This window comes from Amphibalanus amphitrite, unplaced genomic scaffold (genome assembly GCF_019059575.1).
Source record: "Amphibalanus amphitrite isolate SeventyFive unplaced genomic scaffold, NRLGWU_Aamphi_draft 001346F_arrow, whole genome shotgun sequence".
Lineage (NCBI taxonomy): Eukaryota > Metazoa > Arthropoda > Thecostraca > Balanomorpha > Balanidae > Amphibalanus > Amphibalanus amphitrite.
This window is the reverse complement of record NW_024882839.1, coordinates 167,755-186,847: the sequence shown is the minus strand read 5'-3', so window position 1 is coordinate 186,847 and position 19,093 is coordinate 167,755. Positions and strand designations below refer to the sequence as shown.

At 48.9% G+C, this 19,093-nt stretch overlaps 2 protein-coding genes and 1 pseudogene across 2 annotated transcripts; all 3 read left to right on the top strand.

The window, feature by feature from the left end:
• Positions 1–3,795: 3,795 nt before the first annotated feature.
• On the top strand, positions 3,796–5,238 carry LOC122372327 (probable 28S ribosomal protein S25, mitochondrial). The gene is made up of 3 exons (XM_043349413.1): positions 3,796–3,943; positions 4,328–4,415; positions 4,879–5,238. Exons 1-3 carry the CDS (start codon positions 3,811–3,813, stop codon positions 5,150–5,152), a joined length of 495 nt encoding a protein of 164 aa, XP_043205348.1. The 5' UTR covers positions 3,796–3,810; the 3' UTR covers positions 5,153–5,238.
• A 765-nt stretch (positions 5,239–6,003) lies between these two features.
• LOC122372333 lies at positions 6,004–7,695 on the top strand (annotated as a pseudogene).
• Positions 7,696–16,463: 8,768 nt separating this feature from the next.
• LOC122372335 (protein Ycf2-like) lies at positions 16,464–18,547 on the top strand. The gene is made up of 3 exons (XM_043349426.1): positions 16,464–16,630; positions 17,433–17,571; positions 17,693–18,547. The coding sequence occupies exons 1-3, from the start codon at positions 16,547–16,549 to the stop codon at positions 17,770–17,772; spliced, it is 303 nt and encodes a 100-aa protein (XP_043205361.1). The 5' UTR covers positions 16,464–16,546; the 3' UTR covers positions 17,773–18,547.
• Positions 18,548–19,093: the final 546 nt, after the last annotated feature.

The window sequence follows — 19,093 nt, the reverse complement described above, 5'->3', positions numbered from 1 at the left end:
CCCTCTCGGGCCCGAGGCCCTGCGACGCCAATTGGCGGCTGAGGGTCCACGCTGGCATTTTCGACTCAGAAGGGCCCCACAGGGCTCGAAAGAACATCTTATGTGCTCCGAATAGCCACACAATAGCCACACTTCTCTCCAAAAGAGCCACACACCGGCTTTTTATTGTTCCATGTCGGCATTTGAGGGCCCCTTGCCGGCCTCTCAGCTGAGAGGGGGCCCTAGGGCCCATTGGCGACCTCTGAGGGCTACTTGCCGGCCTCTGAGGGCCCTTACCGGCCTATTAGGGACCAGCAGCTCTAAGGGTTCCACACACGCCTGTGATGATCCCCTAAACCACAACGGCCCCCACAACGGCGCCTGCGAGGGCCCTCACCGGCGGCTGTGAAAGCCCCAAAGCGGTGCCCAGCTGAGGGCCCCACACTGCCACCTCTGAGTTCAACCGACGAAGTTCCAAAGGCCCAAACCAGTGCTTCTTAAGGCCATATATCGGCGGCTCTGAGGGCTCAACGCCGGAGCCTCGGACGGCCTACGACGGGACCTTCGCATCGGACGGCCACTCACCGGTGACTTGAGTTTTGAGGGCCCCGCACCGACGACTCTTAGGGCCCCCACCGGCGTCTGAGAGTATACCTTGCTGGTCTCTGAGGACTCCACAGGGCTCCTGAAGACACCGCAGACCTCTTAAGGGCCCTTTGTCGGTCTCTGAGAGCCCCTGTCGGCTTATAAAGGGTTCGAGCCAGCAGCTTTAAGGGTCCCACACCCGACTGTGATGACCCCACACTGCAGTGTCTCTGAGAGCCCACAATGGCAACTGTGAGGACCCTCACCGGCGCCTCTGAGGGCCACACACTAGCACTTCAGAGGGCCCACAGCAGCACCTCCGGGGCCCCGCACCAATGCCTCTGAGGGCCCACACCAGTGCCTCCAAAGGCTTCATAACCGGCGGCCTGAGGGCACTACACCGGTGATTTTTGGGGGCCTACCGAAGGCACAACACAATCCCTTAGTCTCGCTGAGTTTCCATCCCAATCCCATACCGGCTTCTATCCCTATTCAGTATTCCGGCTCTAGCAATCCCCCCCCCCCATGGGTCAGCGGCGCCGCGCCGGTGTCGGTGCCGGGGGCCAGCGCCATCGGGGCGGCAGTCAGCCATGCGCACTCAATGGTTAGCGCTTAGCGCCGGCGGCTAGCGCACGCCCGGCGTGTTATCGGCCGTGAGCCGCTCCAAAACGGCTGCGGTAACTGGTCGACATAGGCAGTAAGGAGATGAGGAGATGCAGGTGGATTGATGACCGGCAAGCTTTTGTACTTTACGAGGGCGAAGGGTCGAAGTCGGCTGCTAAGCCGTGAGCGGATTTTATCAGATGCCGGTTCACTATGACCTTTATCTTGGTCCTGGTCCGCTGACGCACTCTTGAAGAGCCGAATCACAGCAAAACTCCATCCAAGACTGTATCTATACGGCTTACGCTTTTCTGAAAACGTCTGCGTTTGGCCTCCTACGGGCCCGGCCGGCCGGCCCCGATTGGTGATCCACCAGTGACGTCACTGGTAGTGTTAAGCTGATTGGCGAATAATACATGGGGAGAACCGGGACGACATCCCCCTGGGTGTGGGGGGCCTTGGTGTGGGGGCGGAGCTGAGACTACAGCCAGCCAGCTCAACAGACGGCATAACCGACACCACACTGGTAACACGGGTGTGGTGGTGTGACCACTTTTCTTCTCTTCCGCAATCGAAAAAAAAAAAACGAAAAGAAAATTACGAATGCCCTGGATAAAAATCAGCATAGCCCTGATTGTGATGGACTGCAAAACGAGGTGCAAGGAGCGAATGGAAAAAAAAATACAAGTGAAATCACCGCGGGTGGCAAAACACGCATCACTAAACATCGCATCGTAAGGTCGTACTCGTATCACCCCAAACGAACGGGAGAGGGGAGTCGCTGAGCGCGCATTAGCATAGGCACAGTCCGAATGAACAACAAAGACACTCGGGCGGAGTCGCGGCTACATACGTGCTCGTACAGTCGAGTCTTGATGGGCCGATCTCCACGGTCGACGGCGCGGCGGGAGCGTCGCACAGCGACCAGGAGCGGGCGGCCGTCCAGTGTCGGGCGGCCGCAGGGTCAGGCCGGCAGAGAAGGTAGAAATACTGGGGATCAGCCGCTTCTTCAGCAGGCTGCGGCTCCACAGTTTCCCCGACTGGAATCGCTCTTCGGCCAGCCGGCAGCCTCACGCAGGGGCACACCGGACGGTGAGCGCGGCAGTCTTCAGCAGGGACTAGGGAGTCAGTAGAATCAGAGTTGGAGTCGGCGGGGCCGCCGACAACGGCCCGCAGCTGGCGGCAGTCTGAGGCGGTCAAACCGACACTCGACAGGACAGGCGTCGAAGGCAGCAGCGACCGGCGTGGCGCGGCATGTCTCCGGCCGACAGCACCAGCAGAACCACGGCAGAGCGAGCCAGCAGACATATTCAGCTTGAAAAACAAACAACAGGCGCAGAACCGTATCTTCTGGCTTCTGTTGACGTCAAATCCGATGCTTGTCAATTCCGAGAATAAACAATACTCAGGTGACTCAGGCCACGGCGCGGACGCGCCAGCGCCGCCATCTTGATAACATAAACCGCCTCAAATGTGCAGTACGACAAGTGTCGCTGCGCCGCTTTTGGCAAAACAAACATCAAGGGGAGGCATAGGTTGAAACGCTGTCACCACGCCAGTTATCCCCGGTGCAGTGGCGGATCCAGGATTTTCACTGGGGAGGGGCTGCAGGTCATAATTGGGCGCCACGCCCCGGATGGGCGCCATAGTCGCATCGTATTGGCGCTGAAATATTGGCGCCCAGTGGCCCTGACAAGAGGCGCCCAGGATCAGTATGTACAGTGCCACCACACGATTGGAAATATCGGTGCGGAGCGTACTGAAACGACGTTATTCGACTGATTTTTGCATCCTAGTCCTAGTATGCGGCACTCCGATGAGTTGCGAATTGAAAATTGGCGCCACTGCGCCTTCTGCGCAGTGGCGCCAGTTTTCCTTGGGCGGGGGCTGCCAGCCCCCGCAGCCCCCCCCCCCTGGATCCGCCACTGCCCCGGTGTAGCGAGAGAGGTTCGTTAACAGCGACAGCGGATTTATTATAAAATGGCGGCAGCCGGCCACTTCGTCGGCCGGCTGCGGCGGCGACCGCGGGGCAAGAGAGCGAAGTTACATTTCCTCACACACATTACGACCGCTAGGTGGCGGACGCACTGACAGCGCGGAACCGAAGTCTAAATTACGGCCAACAGATGGCGGGGCACAACTGGGGTTTCCATTGGAGCCAACAGATGGCACGGCGAACGTCATCCCACACCAGTCGGCAGTCACACTGGTGTGGGGGGCCTTGGTGTGGGGGCGGAGCTGAGACTACAGCCAGCCAGCTCAACAGACGGCATAACCGACACCACACTGGTAACACGGGTGTGGTGGTGCAGGGTATATTGAGTGAAGATCCCACCAACCGCAGTTGTGGGACTATCATTTCTACATTTCCTCCACAGATGGCGCTAGCGATGAACGCCGTAAAGTAGGCTGTACCGCTGAGCACGTCGATGTCGCCCGCTTGCGGCAAGGAAGCAGCTATAACGTGGGGCCTCGTGCCGCTAAATGATGAGATAGACTGCAGCCTGTGATGTGACTGCTGGCTACTTAGTTCATCCAGCCTTCATTGCATTGTATGTGGTGTATGTGAACACGGCACGGTGCCCTGTGCCGTCGGCATCACTAGTCTCCCGGCAGTAGCATCCCACTCTTTCCGTTTTACTCATGACACGTGTGCTCTGTTTCTTCAGGGATTTTCTTCACTGGTATACGCCACAAATCCAGTACAAGAACCCCAACGTCCAGCTGGTGGCCATGAAGGACATGATGCCGTCTCCCTTCATCAGATTATTCCTCGGTGAGTGCTGAAGAGCGGTGGAATCGGAGAACAGGGTACTTTCGACTCACGAGACATCGGGGCATCGTCGACGCCAGTCCGCGTCGTGGACTTGTAGATCCGTGTGTCCGATCTGACTTAGATAGGACAGGATTGATTCTCCCAGCTCTCCGTAGGTATACACGTAAAAACAAACTTCGTTATGTTTGAATTGCTTTGACTAGGTGTTAAGGGTACCTGAATTTAACAGCAGCTGCCGAAAAGTACCGAAGAGGATGCTGTCACCAATTGATCAATCGTCAAAGACAAACAGTTGCTCGAAATGTGCTATGGTTTACTTTACAGGACATGTACTCTTATATATTGAAGCATAAAATGTTAATCCTGGTTTATCTTTATTCGCAGATGGTGATGAGGAGGTAATTGTCGACGCGGAAGGAAAAACAAAAGAAGACATCCTCTCTCATCTGACGAAGATTTTAGGAAAATCCCAGTAAGCATCGATAAAATGTCATTGTAACGCATACTTTTGTCATGCATGCTGATGATGTGTTACAGTAGCTTCATGTGTTTCATCGTATGTAATATATATCGTTATTGTATTTATTGCATATTTCAAGTCACTGCTGGCGGCGAATCATCAAATCGAAAGTCTTCTCCCAACCTTGCGATGCTTTTCTTTTTGTCAGCGTATATCGTTTGTCCATCTCATAGCCTAGAGAAGTTCAAACGGAAGGCACAAACGGTTCTCATTTTCACAGGTAGTTAAAATGAGGACGTCATAAACTTTTCGAAGCTTTCAGCCTGTGATATACTTATGGCTTGAGTCCGCCTTTATGTTTGAGCTGATGAGAATTAACCTCAGTATGAATGAAGGTAAATCAGCCTTGCATTTGCGAGTGAGGCGAATACGAGCATAGTGTTACCCATTCTGATAAACTTTATATCTTTCACAGATCTGTGTTAGCAGCGGAGGAGAAGGAGGCGCAGATAGTTGAAAACAAATCGAACTTCGGCGTGGGCTGCGGCCGCTACTGCATTTGTGAGGTGCCCGGCCAGGTGCCCTGTCCCTCCGTCGTCCCGTTGCCAAAGGCGTGGCGGGGGAAATACAAAACGGCGACATGGACGACGACTGACTTGTGCCAGTGTTGGTGTGTGTCTCGTGTTATGGTGTCGTCTAGTGTTAGCAATATATTATGGCGCTGTGAGCTGATTTTCGCCTTTTCTTGATAGGTGGCTCCCAACGGGCGCATGCGTGTAGTTAGGTCGTCTCCCGCTGACATCGGGTCATGCTGGTAGTAAAAAGGAACTGCAAAGTGTTTCGATCGTGATGTAACATTTCTGAGTTGCATATGACTGGAAACCAAAGTTGATGAGCAGGGGCTCGTTAATTATCACAATAAACTGGCCCGGCCGGATTATGAGGCCTTGGGCATTAAAAATACTTCTTACATCGCATTTAGTGGGTGAGTTGGTGATCGTTATTATTCGTGATAAGCTCAGCTTAGATTATATGTTCCATAGGCTACTTATCAGTTCAAGATCATCATAAGCGCTTGAATATTTTGCTCGCATTTTTTGGTGTCTCGGATTTGGGTCCAAGAGGGGAACAGCTACCGGAGCTGGGTCAACAGAGGCCGGTTTTATTATGTTTATTAATCGGCACTCTACTGGGCTAGGCTAGGGCCTTGATACATGCCATTTTACAATGGGAAATTTCACATTGCCTGCCTAGAAATAAAACCCGTCCATTATTTGGGACTGCCAAGTGATAACGCCTGGCGGCCAAAAGCTTGCGGCCTTCCGCATCTCAGAGAGATTTATGGTGGGTGAAGGAAAATCGTATGATATGGTAGCTATTTCATGTATCAACTCCTGCGCAACAATTACGAAATATCTGTTCAAAGTATATACGCAAGATGCTAGCGAACTCACAAACCATCTTTTCAACTAATAGCTTTGTTCTGTTTTCTAGAATACATCATAGCGCAGAAAATGCATCGAGCCATGAACAATATCAGGTCGAAGAAGGCCGTTTAGTTTGGTAAGCATTAGCCGCCCCGTTTACATAGGGATTGTTGTAAGCTGACAGCTCCGCCCGTTATATAGCAAAAGATGCCAATGGTGCTTTACAATTTACAAAATTATCCCCTCTAAATACTCAAAGATCACTGCATCGAAATTATCGCAAAATAAATGGGCTAGAGGCTAGAGCCTTGTCAAAAATGTTATGTAAACGCTGCTGTTGTTTGTTGTTATGTTATGAACCTTCTATTCCCTTCTTTCAGTGATTTTCCTGATTGTCAGTTGATTACAATTACAAGAGGACAAAAACCAGAATCATTTCAACTCTACTGCTCAACATGGACCTTGATGGCATTTCTGATCTTGACAGTACTATTAACTACGAAGAGGTGGGTTTGATTGATCTGTATTCTGTAGGTACAGTCCACAGCAGAAGTGACGTGTGGTTTCAGTCATGGGTATGTTCTGCTTCTGAAGCCTACGAACGATCAGCCAGACTGCAACGAGACTTTAAATGTAGCTTACATGTATCTTCACCCTTGCAGCTACAACTTTATCTATTGACGTCTTCTTTCCAATCAGTCCGCATTTAAAAATCGCCTGTCGAAGCCATCCGTTGAGATTGGTAAAACCACACATTACTTTAGCGGTGGGCTGTACCTATTGAAATGACATATTTATTTATTTTCATTAAATGTTGCCAAGTTAGTGAGGAAGTTTATGACCATATGGCTTAGTCTTTTAATTAATTTTGAGTCGGGTGTGCTAAAGGTGACCATCACTTCTCATTACTAATCACCTTTGTTTCAGGTTGGAGCGCTTAGCCAGAGGCGGATCATTGCTTTTTTCAATGAATTTGTTGCTCAAACTGTCACATTTCTGAATAAGTTTTCTTCTCAATGTGAAGAGAAATTATTTACAGTTGACACAAGATTAGAAAAGCTGGAGACCATGTTGTCAATACTGGAAGCAAAGGTGGGTGACACAGCACTCCTGATATTCTTACATATAGCATAAGTATGTTGTAATGCCAATGAAGCATTTGCTACAGACATGTTACATTTCAGCACTTGCCAGTAATAGCCTAAATTAACAAGATTATATTTATCATTGGTGTTTGTGTTTCCTAGGATCAGAAATGATCAATACACATTGCCTTTTATGTTAGACCAGTACCTATCATGCACTAATCACTAGCCTAACCAAACTGATGCCGCTTCAGCTGTCATCTGTGCCGGGGCTGACACCATCCAAGGGCCCAGCCGGCCCAGCTACCACCAATGGCGAGGCATCACAAAGCACCAAGCCATCAGATAACAGTAACACCTCTCCACCTGCACAATCTGGCAGCCAATCGGCTTCCACAGAGCTCACAAATGGCCAATCAGCATCATCCCAGCCAAACGGCGACCCAAAAGTACAGCCTCAGCCGGACGTCGAAACCTGCGGCCGCCGACCAGCCGGGGACAACTCAGGTGCGTCTGCGTGACACCGAGCCTTACCGTCGCTACTTCCGCATGCTGGAGGTGGGCGTGCCGGAGCCGGCCGTGCGGATGAAGATGCAGCAGGAGGGAGTGGACCCGGGCGTCCTGCAGCGGGGCGACGAGCTGGTAACGGAGCCGGCGACGGCCGGCCGGAGGCGCGGCTCGCGCTCGGAGGAGTCGGACGCCAGATGGGAATCGACTCCAGCTGATGTGGTGATCGGCGGCGGGAGTGGCATGTGTGTGTGTTTTGGTCACTATGACTGATGGCGCTGCTTAGCAGCATGCTGATATCTGCGGTCGAGAAGTATTCATGTATCACGTAATTATCGAGAAATATTCAAGCAATGTAATTATCCTTGAGTACATAATTACGCATGTTGCGCCTATATATCATCACAATATTCCCTTTGTCAAACTATCGCTGTGTCGAACTCGTAGTACCCGAGGTACTACGCCTGAGTACCCAGCTGAGCTGCTCTGTCATCTTCCCTGATTTTGTTCTCCCTCGGGAAAGCGTGAGACCTAGTGTAGAACTTGCGCAGGTTATGGACAAACCCGTGTACCGTTAGAAACCGTTACATCCCGTGACTCCTAGGGGCTGTGTATATTCCCCTCTCCCATTCAGCTCTTGAGTCTGTTGGGTTGACATGAAACTGTGATAGGTGAAACAGATGTGGCATTCCAACTGTATGCGAATTACCCCGGTTCTTTTCGGGTTGTTATCAAGCTTTGGAAGGAAAGGGTCGCTTTTGTACTGTTAGGCGTTGAAATACATTTACAAGTTCGAAGGCTTTGAGATGTGTAGTTATGACCGCTGCTGTATTGCTAAGTGCATGGTGTCTTCGTCAATAAAAAGCCAATGCCGATATCGCTTGTGGTCTGTGGATTAGATGACATATGTACGATCGTACTGAGGATTGAGGGGTTTGGGCTAGCCCAATGCAACGCTCGGCTAACCAACCAATATCCACAGTGACATCGCGGGCATCAGACAACCTTTACTTTGAACCGAGCTGCGCCCTAATGAATCGCTGTGCCTCGCTGTGGCTACTGGCTACTGTCTTATGAATCACGAATGAGCCACGCCACCCTCAGATGTTGGAGCGGTCAAGGGACTAGTCGAACACGAGGAGCACGGGGGCCGCCTCTGGCGCAGTCGCTTACCCGTGGCGCCACCTGCAATCGGAACACACGCCCGTTCATCGCGCCATCTACCCTGAGCCGAGTACTCTTGCTCGCATTTCCCGGGCATTACCCCAGCTTTCTGTTAGTCTGTTTTGTTTGGCTAAGCTTTTCGGTCAATTGTAACTACTGCAGAGCCGGGAGGATGACAGAAATAGGGAGACATTGGTTTGGGCGGGCACCCAAGAGAGTCGCCAAGGACGAGGCCGGGGCTGAGCCCGTCCAGTTGGACAGGCCACCCAGAACCCCAAGCACCCATTGCACCCGGCTACGCGTGTGTGCTCCTATGGGAGTTGCCCACTCCATCCCGGATCAGTTATCAGGGGGTTGAGAAGTGGAGAAGGATTTGACTGTCCTGAGGATGGAAACGACGGAACGGTGATTATCCTAGCAATAGTAGTTTCTTTGGAACCTTGAACGATCTTTTATGTAATAACGTGGAAAATCACGAGCGACGAGCGTGAACGGCTGGACCTGTTCCGTTCAGTTTTGAGGAATTCAGCCATCTCAGGCGCCAACGCCCCTCAATTTCTCTGCCTCTGCCCCGCTTTAAATTTTGATGGCAACAATTTTACCGAACACACATTTTGCCACGGACCCAACAGCAAAATTCAACTGAGACACGAGTCACTTTCATGGCGTACGACCCAAACTGGCAACCGCATGACTGCATGATGAGGCTAGCTATAACGGTTTTAGCCGGCTAATAACAGCTTTACTAAGCCCAAGATCATGTAAATAATCCACTTATATCGCATCGTCCGTTATACTTCGACCAGGGTCGTAACACGATATCGCCTGATGACCATTTCATTCATTCAATTGGCTGGGCGGCGAACGGAGAGACGGAGTGAACGAATACCGCAAGAATAATTACAGTAAGAGGAGTCCCCCCACCTCACCACTCAACCCGGTGACCCGTCCCGTAGAACTTCTCTCCCTCCCCTCCCCTTGGACCTGCTAGTCACGACGGCTCATCACGAATCATGAAGCTGAAACAGTTCGATGAGCCAACTCAGACCCCAGCCCACTAGCTATCCGCCCTATCACACGTCCCTGCTCAAGTATGACTTACAAAAGAACAGCCTGAAAAAAAAACAGACATCGAACCCATAAAGCCCTCAGCTACCCTCAGGTACCTATCAGGTACTCGAAGACCCTGGATTTAAACTTAAGGTGCAAGAAACTTATTGGTGATAAAACTACATATAACAAATTACAATTTACGCACCACGTTTATGAACTTGCATGAAACGTAAGGACGGGCAGCTCTGCGCAGGTGACTCAAGTTGTTTTCGACCAACTGCCATATTTTAAAGGTAGTAGTAAATAAAATCGTATAGTTACTTTAGTCGGTGACGAGCCCTGATGCCGCACCTTCCACGCCCCACCAACCAGTCTTACCGTAGACACCCCATGTCCCCTCCAAATTCGGCAGATCTTCGAGCGAGATTTTATTGACAAGATAATGTGGGCATTTCTTTCGCGGCTTAGAACTGGATCATCACTCCCTTCCTTCTCTTGTCTCCTCCCAGCTCGAAGTGCTTGCACCGCTTGATGGGAACCTGGCGCTTATGCTTGCAGGCGGTGCATTCCATACGCAGCACGATCTTCTTGGTAGTCTTGGCCTGAAGAGAGAATAACGCGACCGGTCAGGGGAGTGTGTAGGTGGGAATTGGAGAGGGAGGGGGTGGAGCTGGGACAGAGAAAACAACATCGTAGCTGAAAGTACACGATGAACGGAAAACACACGAAGGGAGCTGCGTTAAACATCTACCGACACAGTCCCTCCCGCTCAGCAGCTCCATCACCAGCCTACATCGCGACCACCGCCAATAACGTCCCTGGCCGCAGGTCACAACCGGTGACATCGAATACCAAAGGGCCCGCCGAGGGCGCTAACCAAGTCTAAAGGAGGCAATGCCCCCCTCGCCGCCCCCCCCCCAAATATACATCAGACTCGATATCAAATTCTATGTGACATTTCGGGCTATATTATTTAGTATTCAACTCGAATGGGTGTCATAACGTCAATTTCGAAGATTAATTGCGTGAATAGTAGTTTTTAACACATAGTCCACTGCTCGCTATCGATAAGCTAATTGATGGCTAGAAGGAAATCTGATGACGGTAAGCCAGCTCTCGAGTTGAGGGAAATGAGCGGAAAGCCTTCCCGGCTGCACAGGCTGGGCGTACAATCTCCTAACTGAAGCAAGAAGAAAATAAAGTTGCAGAGGAAGCACGATATTGGAAAAAGCTGCATAATTCCTTCAATAAACAAAGAGACGTTTTTAGAAGTGCTATATAGGGGCGCATCGAAAGTGTGGTCACAATTAGAGCCTAGAGGTAGCAAAAATGTGGACCCAGGACCCGATCCCAAGAACCAGTCTGAAGTCTGAACCCATATGGGTCCAGCCAGACCGGTTCCTGGAAATTTCTGACGCTGACGGGGGCAGCCGGTACCTACCATAAACCATACATCTTTATTGCACACACACAGTTGCAAAATATGAAGTGAATGGGAAAAACATTTGTTCATGTATGTTTCTTTGCACACTGTAGCTCGTAATTATTCGAGGCTGTTTTACATGATGCAACTAATGATATCTACAAATATAGTGTATATTCAATATTCATTGACTTTTGGGGAAAGGGTCGGTCGACTGGTTCCGATTCCAACTTCTTCAGCGCTTCTTCGAGCGGATCTGACTGGTACCAGAAATGTCCAGTAAGGTCCGGTTTCAAGTCTGATTCCCAAAACGTTCACCTTTTGCGACCTCTAGTCACAATGCAGCGGTCCTAGAGGATGTTTAGAAGTTAGAACCAGAGAAACACCGATAGCATTACATCCAGATTCTCCCAGGGTGAGGCGTTGCAAATCAGACAGTTGGAATTAATTATCGTTAGAATAACTCAATGGATGAATCATTTCGCGAAGGCCAAAGTTCATAGTTCCTTCCAACATTTTTTTTTCAATACTGTTTTCAGACCTAACCATTGACTATCATATTGATGAGCTCAACGTAAAGTAATGGCTCAGCCAATGTCCGTCACCTTGGTGGACCACTGACCAGCGCGGTATTGAGGACCCGCTTTGTGCGGTTTCGCGTTATCATTTGCTCCTGATTATTTGGTCGACAGTCATAATAGCAGTAGTCGCGAAACGGGTCAGATGAAATCGGTAAACAGGGAGGGCTATGTCCGACAATGTGGATGTGGTCGACATTCTATTATGGGTTATGTGATAGTGCTAATTGATAGCATTCTTATCAATCTCGTGGCTCAGCTGGTAGAGCATAACAATCAGACTGCGAAGTTGGATTTTTGTTGATTTTTAGAAATTGGAGTAAAAAAAACAACTCTACTCTGGCTCAGACTCCAGCAGCAGCTTTGAACATTTTTCTTCGAGTCCACATCATGATGTTAGGTTCATGATGTTGGAGATTTATTTACCGTTCCTGGAAGAATTCCTTGGAAACGTTATAAGCCTTACACTGCAAACATACTTTTCCGTTTATGTCAAAAGTATGGCAAAAAATTTCTACAAGAACTGTCTGCGAAAGGTCAAAGAGAGAGTTTGGGAAGGTTAACAAGAGTCCTATTATCAAGCGAATAGGTGTAGGGTATAACTTGATCGCGCAATTCTAGTTCTATTGCAGAATTTGGAGTCCAAAGTTTAACACGCGCAAATAGCCGCGCAAGGCCGGTCCCCTCACTGACTTCGCCTGGCTATGGCCTGCCACCGGCATCAACCGCAACCATACGGTACCTGTCAGGAGGCCCATAAACGTCAATCGCCCATCGCGCTTCGAACCAAGACTGTTGTAACGGAATCGCCACGCGGAGACCAACACTCTATCGACTCAGCTACGGGACCGGATGTTGACTCAGTTCCTAATATTTTGGCGATCCGAACCCCGAGAACTGACAACTCAGATTTCAACTTCGACTCCACAGTTCTGGAGCTAATGGCGATAGGATGTGACGCGGGTCAGAATCTCTCAGCGGTCCGCACATGAGACTTCCATGTATGATTGGTAAGGGCAACCACACGCGCTGGAAAGTGGAGCGGGTTGAGTGGATCGAGCAGATGGACACATTTAGCTGTAACTTCTGACTGAAGTATACCAACCATATTTAATAATAATAATTTGGGGTTGCGGGCTAGGACAAACAAGAGGTAATCAATGCCAATCAGACCTCATGAATCTTCTGTCGGCTATACTAATAAAATGCCAAGTGTCTGTGGCACGCATAATGCGTTCTACTGCAATACCTTCTTCTGAAGATGGGCTTGGTCTGGCCACCGAATCCGGCCTGCTTCTTGTCGTAACGACGACGACCCTGGAGGCGGGCCTCTCCTTAGACTTTTGTACTGGGCTACTTTGAAGACCTTGTGAGCTTTACAGCTCCTGCAGAAAGTCCGCTTGGACTTCGGAACGTTCACCTGAAACAACAAATATGGTCATGAAGATATTCCAGATAGTTCAAATGGGTAAATGCACAATACATTATACTAAGCATCAAACTATTCCTCTCACACGCCAGCTTGACCGGGCCAAATCTAGCAGCTTCACTGGGGATAGCCTGCGTTAGATAAGGGCAACCATAAACAGTTAAGAAGTGAGATGGTGCAGCATACTGCATATCCAAGAACGTGGCACCAAATATTTTTTCAAAATTAGCTCGAATGTCTGAACGGACCGATTGACAGAGCCGGAGCCCAGGCTACGCTGAGCTTGTTGCGTAAGCCCAGCCCCCGAGCCCTTCCGTCCGATCGCGCAACTTCAGGCAACTGGAGAATTTAGAAGCCAATGTTTATGGTGCCCTTCAAAGCTGGACACGGCCTGTTCCACTCAACGGACTTCAACTGGCAGCGGCTGCTCCCACCAACCGCGGACTATCCCCGTCAGGAGTCTCAAATATCGAGCGCCGGAGCGACTCGAACCCGGGCTATCACTACCGGGAGTCAAAAACTCTACCAACTGAGCTACGGGACAGGCTTAACCAAATTATCTACAAAATTATCACCAAATTATCTGCCTTCCTCTCATGTGAATACTGTGAGGTTTTGCAGAGTGACTACTGACTAGTATCCTGCTTTACTGTAAAAATATTATAATTTTCAGGTGATGTCTCAGTACTTCTGTCTAAATCATTATCTATTGTAATGTTTTTATTTTGTGAATTGCATAGTTATTAATTAGGGAGTGCAAAGCAGCAGAATGCTGAAAAAGTACACTAAGCAGAAATGCCAAAACATAACCAAACCTTATCTAACATAACCAAACTTTCTGACTCAGCAGACTGTTGAGTGTAACTTAGAAATATATTGTGTAAAAATATTAGAAGCGTCAATGTGATGCGTCACTTTACAGGCTTAGCCCAGGCTACACTATGTATGATCCTCCAGGAAATTACTTGTATGATTAATCTTTTGTCAGGTTTTGCAAGAAATCAGGACGCAGGCCAAGTTCAGCTGTTAGGAAACACACTGGGTTGGCTACACTGGTCTACACTGTGGGGCACACACATTCAGTCAAGGAAATCATGGATGTTGAGTCCAGGAAACATTAGACAGGCAGAATTGTCAGGGTTGGCCATACTGATATGAAGTTCAAACATTTAAACTTTTTTGCAGAATCTGCAAGCTTGCGCGAGATGAGAGCTGTACACCCACTTGGCGGTGTATCATATAAACACAAGTGTCATTATCATTATTCAACATCTATCTTATTTTAAATGTTCTGTTATAGCAAAAATTATGTTTAATAGCAAAGCTCTTGCTAGTAGTCATGATGGTATCAGCATATCTTTAATTGTTCATGGAAATTCTGGAAAACTGCAGAAACTGCGATAAGGAAATCCGGCAAGCACAGATCTGCAGAACAAGCACACACATTTCTGGACTGTCACTCATTATGTCGCTTGGGCTTTAGGAAATGTTTTATCAATTACTGCTTCTTATTGTGAGAATGCCTGCTACAGCAACTCTATATACTCTACGGCGCTTTACAATCCCAACACTCTGACTATTTAATTACGAGGCGGGATGGGCGTGTCTCGGTGGGGTGGCGTCGGCAACGGGGCTCTCTGGACAACCTCTAATGCGCGACGCGTTCGGCTTGGTGGCGGCGACCGGCGATTTAGTTTGTTTGAATCCATTTTAAGTTCTTGTATATGTGTGTATGTTTATTTGCTTGTATGTTCTTTAACAGAGCTGGTGCCTCGAATTAAGCACTTTCGAGTGCTTTTGCACCAGTTCTTACTTATCTTGATTTTGTGTATTCTTTTGTTTCTTAATAAACGTGATGATGATGATGATGATATGCATTAAATGCTCACATAGGCTGACACCTATGGAGATACATTACTAGATGATGAACTCAGGGAGGTAGTTACTTTGATGGAAGCTTCTCACCATACCTATGTGACCAAACATAGGTATCTGTCCTGTAGATCAATTGGTAGAGCATCGGACCCCCCAGGAGTGACAGCCCTGGTTCTAGACGCTCCAGCGCTCGATATTTGAGACTCCTGACGGGGATGGTCTGTAGTTGGTGGGAGCAGCCGCAGCCAGTTGAAGTCAGTTGAGTCAGACAGCCTTTGAAGGGCATGTTTAACTTTGGCATCTAAATTCTCCCGTTACCCGGAATTGCACAATCAAACGGTAGGGTTCAGGGTCTATGCAACAAGCTTTGCAAAGCGTGGGCTCCAGCTCTGTCAATCCGTCCATTCAAACATTCAAGCTCAATTTATAAAAAACAATGAAAAATTTCATCAAAGAAACCTTGCGTGCACCCATGAAAGAAAATCCTGACACAATGTGGGCACATGCTATTATAGTACAATAATTATGTTCATGGATGATGCATTAAACAAATTAATAACAATAGAATCTTCCGTGCCTAGTTAAAACCTAATCAAATTAGAATTTAAGTAAAGCTGCAACCTTTTTTAAACAGCTTTATGCTTAATAAAAACAAAGTGAGTTATCGAACTCGTAAATAACCTTCTTTGTGTTATGAGGTTATCGGTGGAGCCAACAAATAACTAAATGTACTTACTTTTATTATAATAAAAGTAAGTTACTTTTATTATATTTTATTATAATAAAAGTAAGTACATTTAGTTATTTGTTGGCTCCACCGATAACCTCATAACACAAATATGTCCCTAAATAATCAAATAACCTTCTCTCATTCCAAAATAAGGCATATATACAACTGTAAACGAAAAATAACGAAATACATTACCATCTTTGCAGCTTGCTTTTGTCAAAGGAAGTTTACAAACTATCGACGTTATAAGCTACAAAAAGTATTGTATCGATAAATATAAACAGTTTTGCCTATTTCTGATTTTTTGATAAAAATTTTCAATGCAATTGTTCAAAATTATTTTCAAAATAATAATTAGAGTAAAGTAGTAAATTACAAGCATAAAAACAGAAAATATTTTTATTGATATTGAAGTTAAATGGCAGTTATGGACAAAAAATATCAGATTAAAATTTATAAAATGTTTTTGAATGTAAAATTTTGATCTGAGACTTCAAATATTGAATTTCTATACCAACTTTTCACAAAGTTTTGTACATCGATAGAATATATTTGACCGGAAGTTGGCGTCGTCTTATGAACTATTCTACTCCTAAACCCAAAACCAAACCCTATTTTACTCCAAAAACGAAGCATGTAAGAAACGTCAACTTTTTCATCAAAGAGAGGTTTATTCGTAACAAAAAGGCTGTTGCCTCAATGAAATTTGAAATTATGGTCATCAGTTCATAGCATTTGAAATTTTTCAGCACAATGAAGTACTACAGACAAATTATCAGATACCGATTGCAGCGCCCTCATTCGGAGTTGTGGAAAGGTCGTGGGTGCCGGTCGGTTGTACGCGCTCGCGTAAAAACCACAAATTTCTCAAAATGAGCGAGACGGAGACCAAGAAGGACCTCGGAAATGGCAAGGCTGATGCCGAAGACGTGAAGGGAACGAAACGGGCTGCTGAGGTAAGTTGTACTTTTGATATTATTTGTGTTCGAAGGTTCTGGTGGGAAGCCGGCGTCCGTCACGTGCAAGCGGTGCCTGTATTCGTGCTCCCAGAATATTTTGTAAGGCTTTTGATATTTATATTTACAATAAAATTTCCATGTTTGATCCTGATGTGGATGCTGGCCATCACTGCATTTCAATTTGCTTCCGCTGAATAAATACCGCGACCGGTACGGCAGGGGTGTGGGGGCTGGGGCCGGGGGGAGGGGTGTTAGCCTCTACCGGGGAGGATATGCCGCTCAAACTGTTCGCCAGTTGCTTGGTTTTTGCTTGTTTTCTTATACATCTGCCGGTTTGATATATGCGGTGTTGTGTGTCACACAGGATCATCCTGGGAACATAGCCTATCTCGCGCCATTGCTATTAGTTTGCGTATTGGCCGCTAGATGTCAGGCCGGTGACGACCGGTACGGCGGGGAGACCTTTTACCCAGCTTTTACCTACATGTCGTAGCCGATAGGCTCTTGTTCTCTGGTTGCAATTACCTAACGATTATTGGAGCTCTTACTTTTGAAACAGCAAAGAACCATGCAATTCCTCAGTAAGGTAGCACTTCCCACGGATAAACACCCCTCGTTGATACAACTCGTTTTTATGCATGTTGATTATTTCTGTTTCTAACAAATCCTAGTCGTACCGGAAAATAAGGCTTCTTATATTTCTACATTTTCGTGTTTTGTTGTACCGTGCTTTTGCGTGTATTACCCACGACAATTTTCAAGCGTGCAGTTCTTAATCTGTGCAATATTGACCTTGCAGGATGACATTGAGGCCAAGAAGTTGAAGACCGTCAACGGCGAGGAAGAGGAGGACATCGGCGAGGAGGAGGAGAACATCGATGGCGAGGAGGACGACATCGAGGGAGAGGAAGACGATATTGAGGGCGAGGAGGATGAAGGTCAGTAACACATTTTGTGTTCGGTCTAAACAATGAATTTCTATTTGCGGTGCATATTGTGTGCTTTTCATTTCCATGCGTTTTGAATCATTCGTTCTAACTGCTGTCTGTGTTTCCGCAGAGGACGTAGAAGGCGAAGAGGGTGAGGAGGAGGACGGCGAGGAAGAAGAGGGCGGTGAGGAGGAGGAGGACGATGCATAATTTGTGTAGCTTCATTACATCTGGACTAAAATGGCGGGGTGCCGCTGACAGGTGGCCGCTGTCGGGGCATGTCGATGGCCGGGCGCATGTTCCGGCGGCGGCGGCGGCCTCCCGGCCCGGCCGGCACCGAGCCGCCGACACCGGCAGACATCAATTTTATCCATCAGCCAGCCACAGACGAGATCACAAAGCGTCTCACCCCTCGTCTGTCGAGTCCTCATCTGTGTCATGTAACTTATTCCTTCTCGATGTGTACAAGTAGAAAGGCGTGTTGTGTTAGAGCAGAGCGCCCGGTGCCGCGGGGGAGTGCGCCCGGGCCCGGGGAGGGAGGGTAACATGCATGCAGGTGGGTGGGCGGGCAATTAGACATCACCGCACTCCTCCGCGCGCCCGGGGGTGGGTCGTGTTGGTGTATGGGTGTCGCCACCCACTGGCATAATGCTAAGGAACGAAATTCCTTTCCCCCGACTCGGTCAATAAAACAACACTGCGAATCTTCGCTGCCCACATCGGTCGCTGAATATTGCAACTTGTTGCTCCAAGTAGTGTAACTCATCATTTTACATACACTTCAGAATCACAACGACCACTGTTTTATTTCGGTTTTACGGAGGGAGGGATGACTGCTGGTGTGCTGGTACTGTGTTCTCAACGGACGTCGACGGCCGACCGGGAGCTCCCGGATCTCAAGGTGGGTTGTCTGCACGCCTATGGACGTGTGCGAGAGCGCCTGCCGTTATTACAGTACCGTTTTCTAATAAAGACAGAAATGAGACGTGTTTGTGTTTTGGCGGCCGTGCCGGGCGGCGTCCTCGGACCCGCCGGCAGGCCGGCGCGGTGGGGGCCGCCCGGGGGGAGGGGAGGGGGAGCCGCCGGCCGGCCGGCGCCGCGGTGGGCGGCCTAGTTCAGGGCTCCGCCAACAGATGGCTGGCAGGCGCCCTCATGACCGTGGCGCCCTCGACGGGCGGCTCCAAAGATAGCCGCGGCCGGCCGGCCGGTGTTTACTCGGCTCGCCGTTCGGGGAGGGGGACTGGCCGCGGCGGCTGCCGACGCCAGGGACGGGCGCCCGCCGCTCCGCCACCGGCGGGCTTCCCCCAGCGAAATGCGATGGTCTATGTGCGCTGACGGGTACGGTGGGGATATGCGTGATGAGGGGAGGGGATAACTGTCCCGGTCGGGTGATCGCGGAAGGATTTGGCGTCTGCGGTGGCCCCCGGACACCCTTGGTCAGCCCTCCCGCGTCGGTCCTGGGGAGGGATTAGCACCATGGGGTGGCCCCTTCCCGCTTTCCCTAGGGACTTGCGACCTTTGCAAATGTCAG

Excerpts from the sequence above, each read along its gene's own strand:
- LOC122372335 (XM_043349426.1), top strand. The coding sequence starts at position 16,547 with ATGAGCGAGACGGAGACCAAGAAGGACCTCGGAAATGGCAAGGCTGAT. Across the intron at positions 16,631-17,432 it reads GAACGAAACGGGCTGCTGAG|GATGACATTGAGGCCAAGAA; the intron begins GTAAGTTGTACT and ends TTGACCTTGCAG. Across the intron at positions 17,572-17,692 it reads TGAGGGCGAGGAGGATGAAG|AGGACGTAGAAGGCGAAGAG; the intron begins GTCAGTAACACA and ends GTGTTTCCGCAG.
- LOC122372327 (XM_043349413.1), top strand. The coding sequence starts at position 3,811 with ATGACACGTGTGCTCTGTTTCTTCAGGGATTTTCTTCACTGGTATACG. Across the intron at positions 3,944-4,327 it reads CTTCATCAGATTATTCCTCG|ATGGTGATGAGGAGGTAATT; the intron begins GTGAGTGCTGAA and ends CTTTATTCGCAG. Across the intron at positions 4,416-4,878 it reads AAGATTTTAGGAAAATCCCA|ATCTGTGTTAGCAGCGGAGG; the intron begins GTAAGCATCGAT and ends TATCTTTCACAG.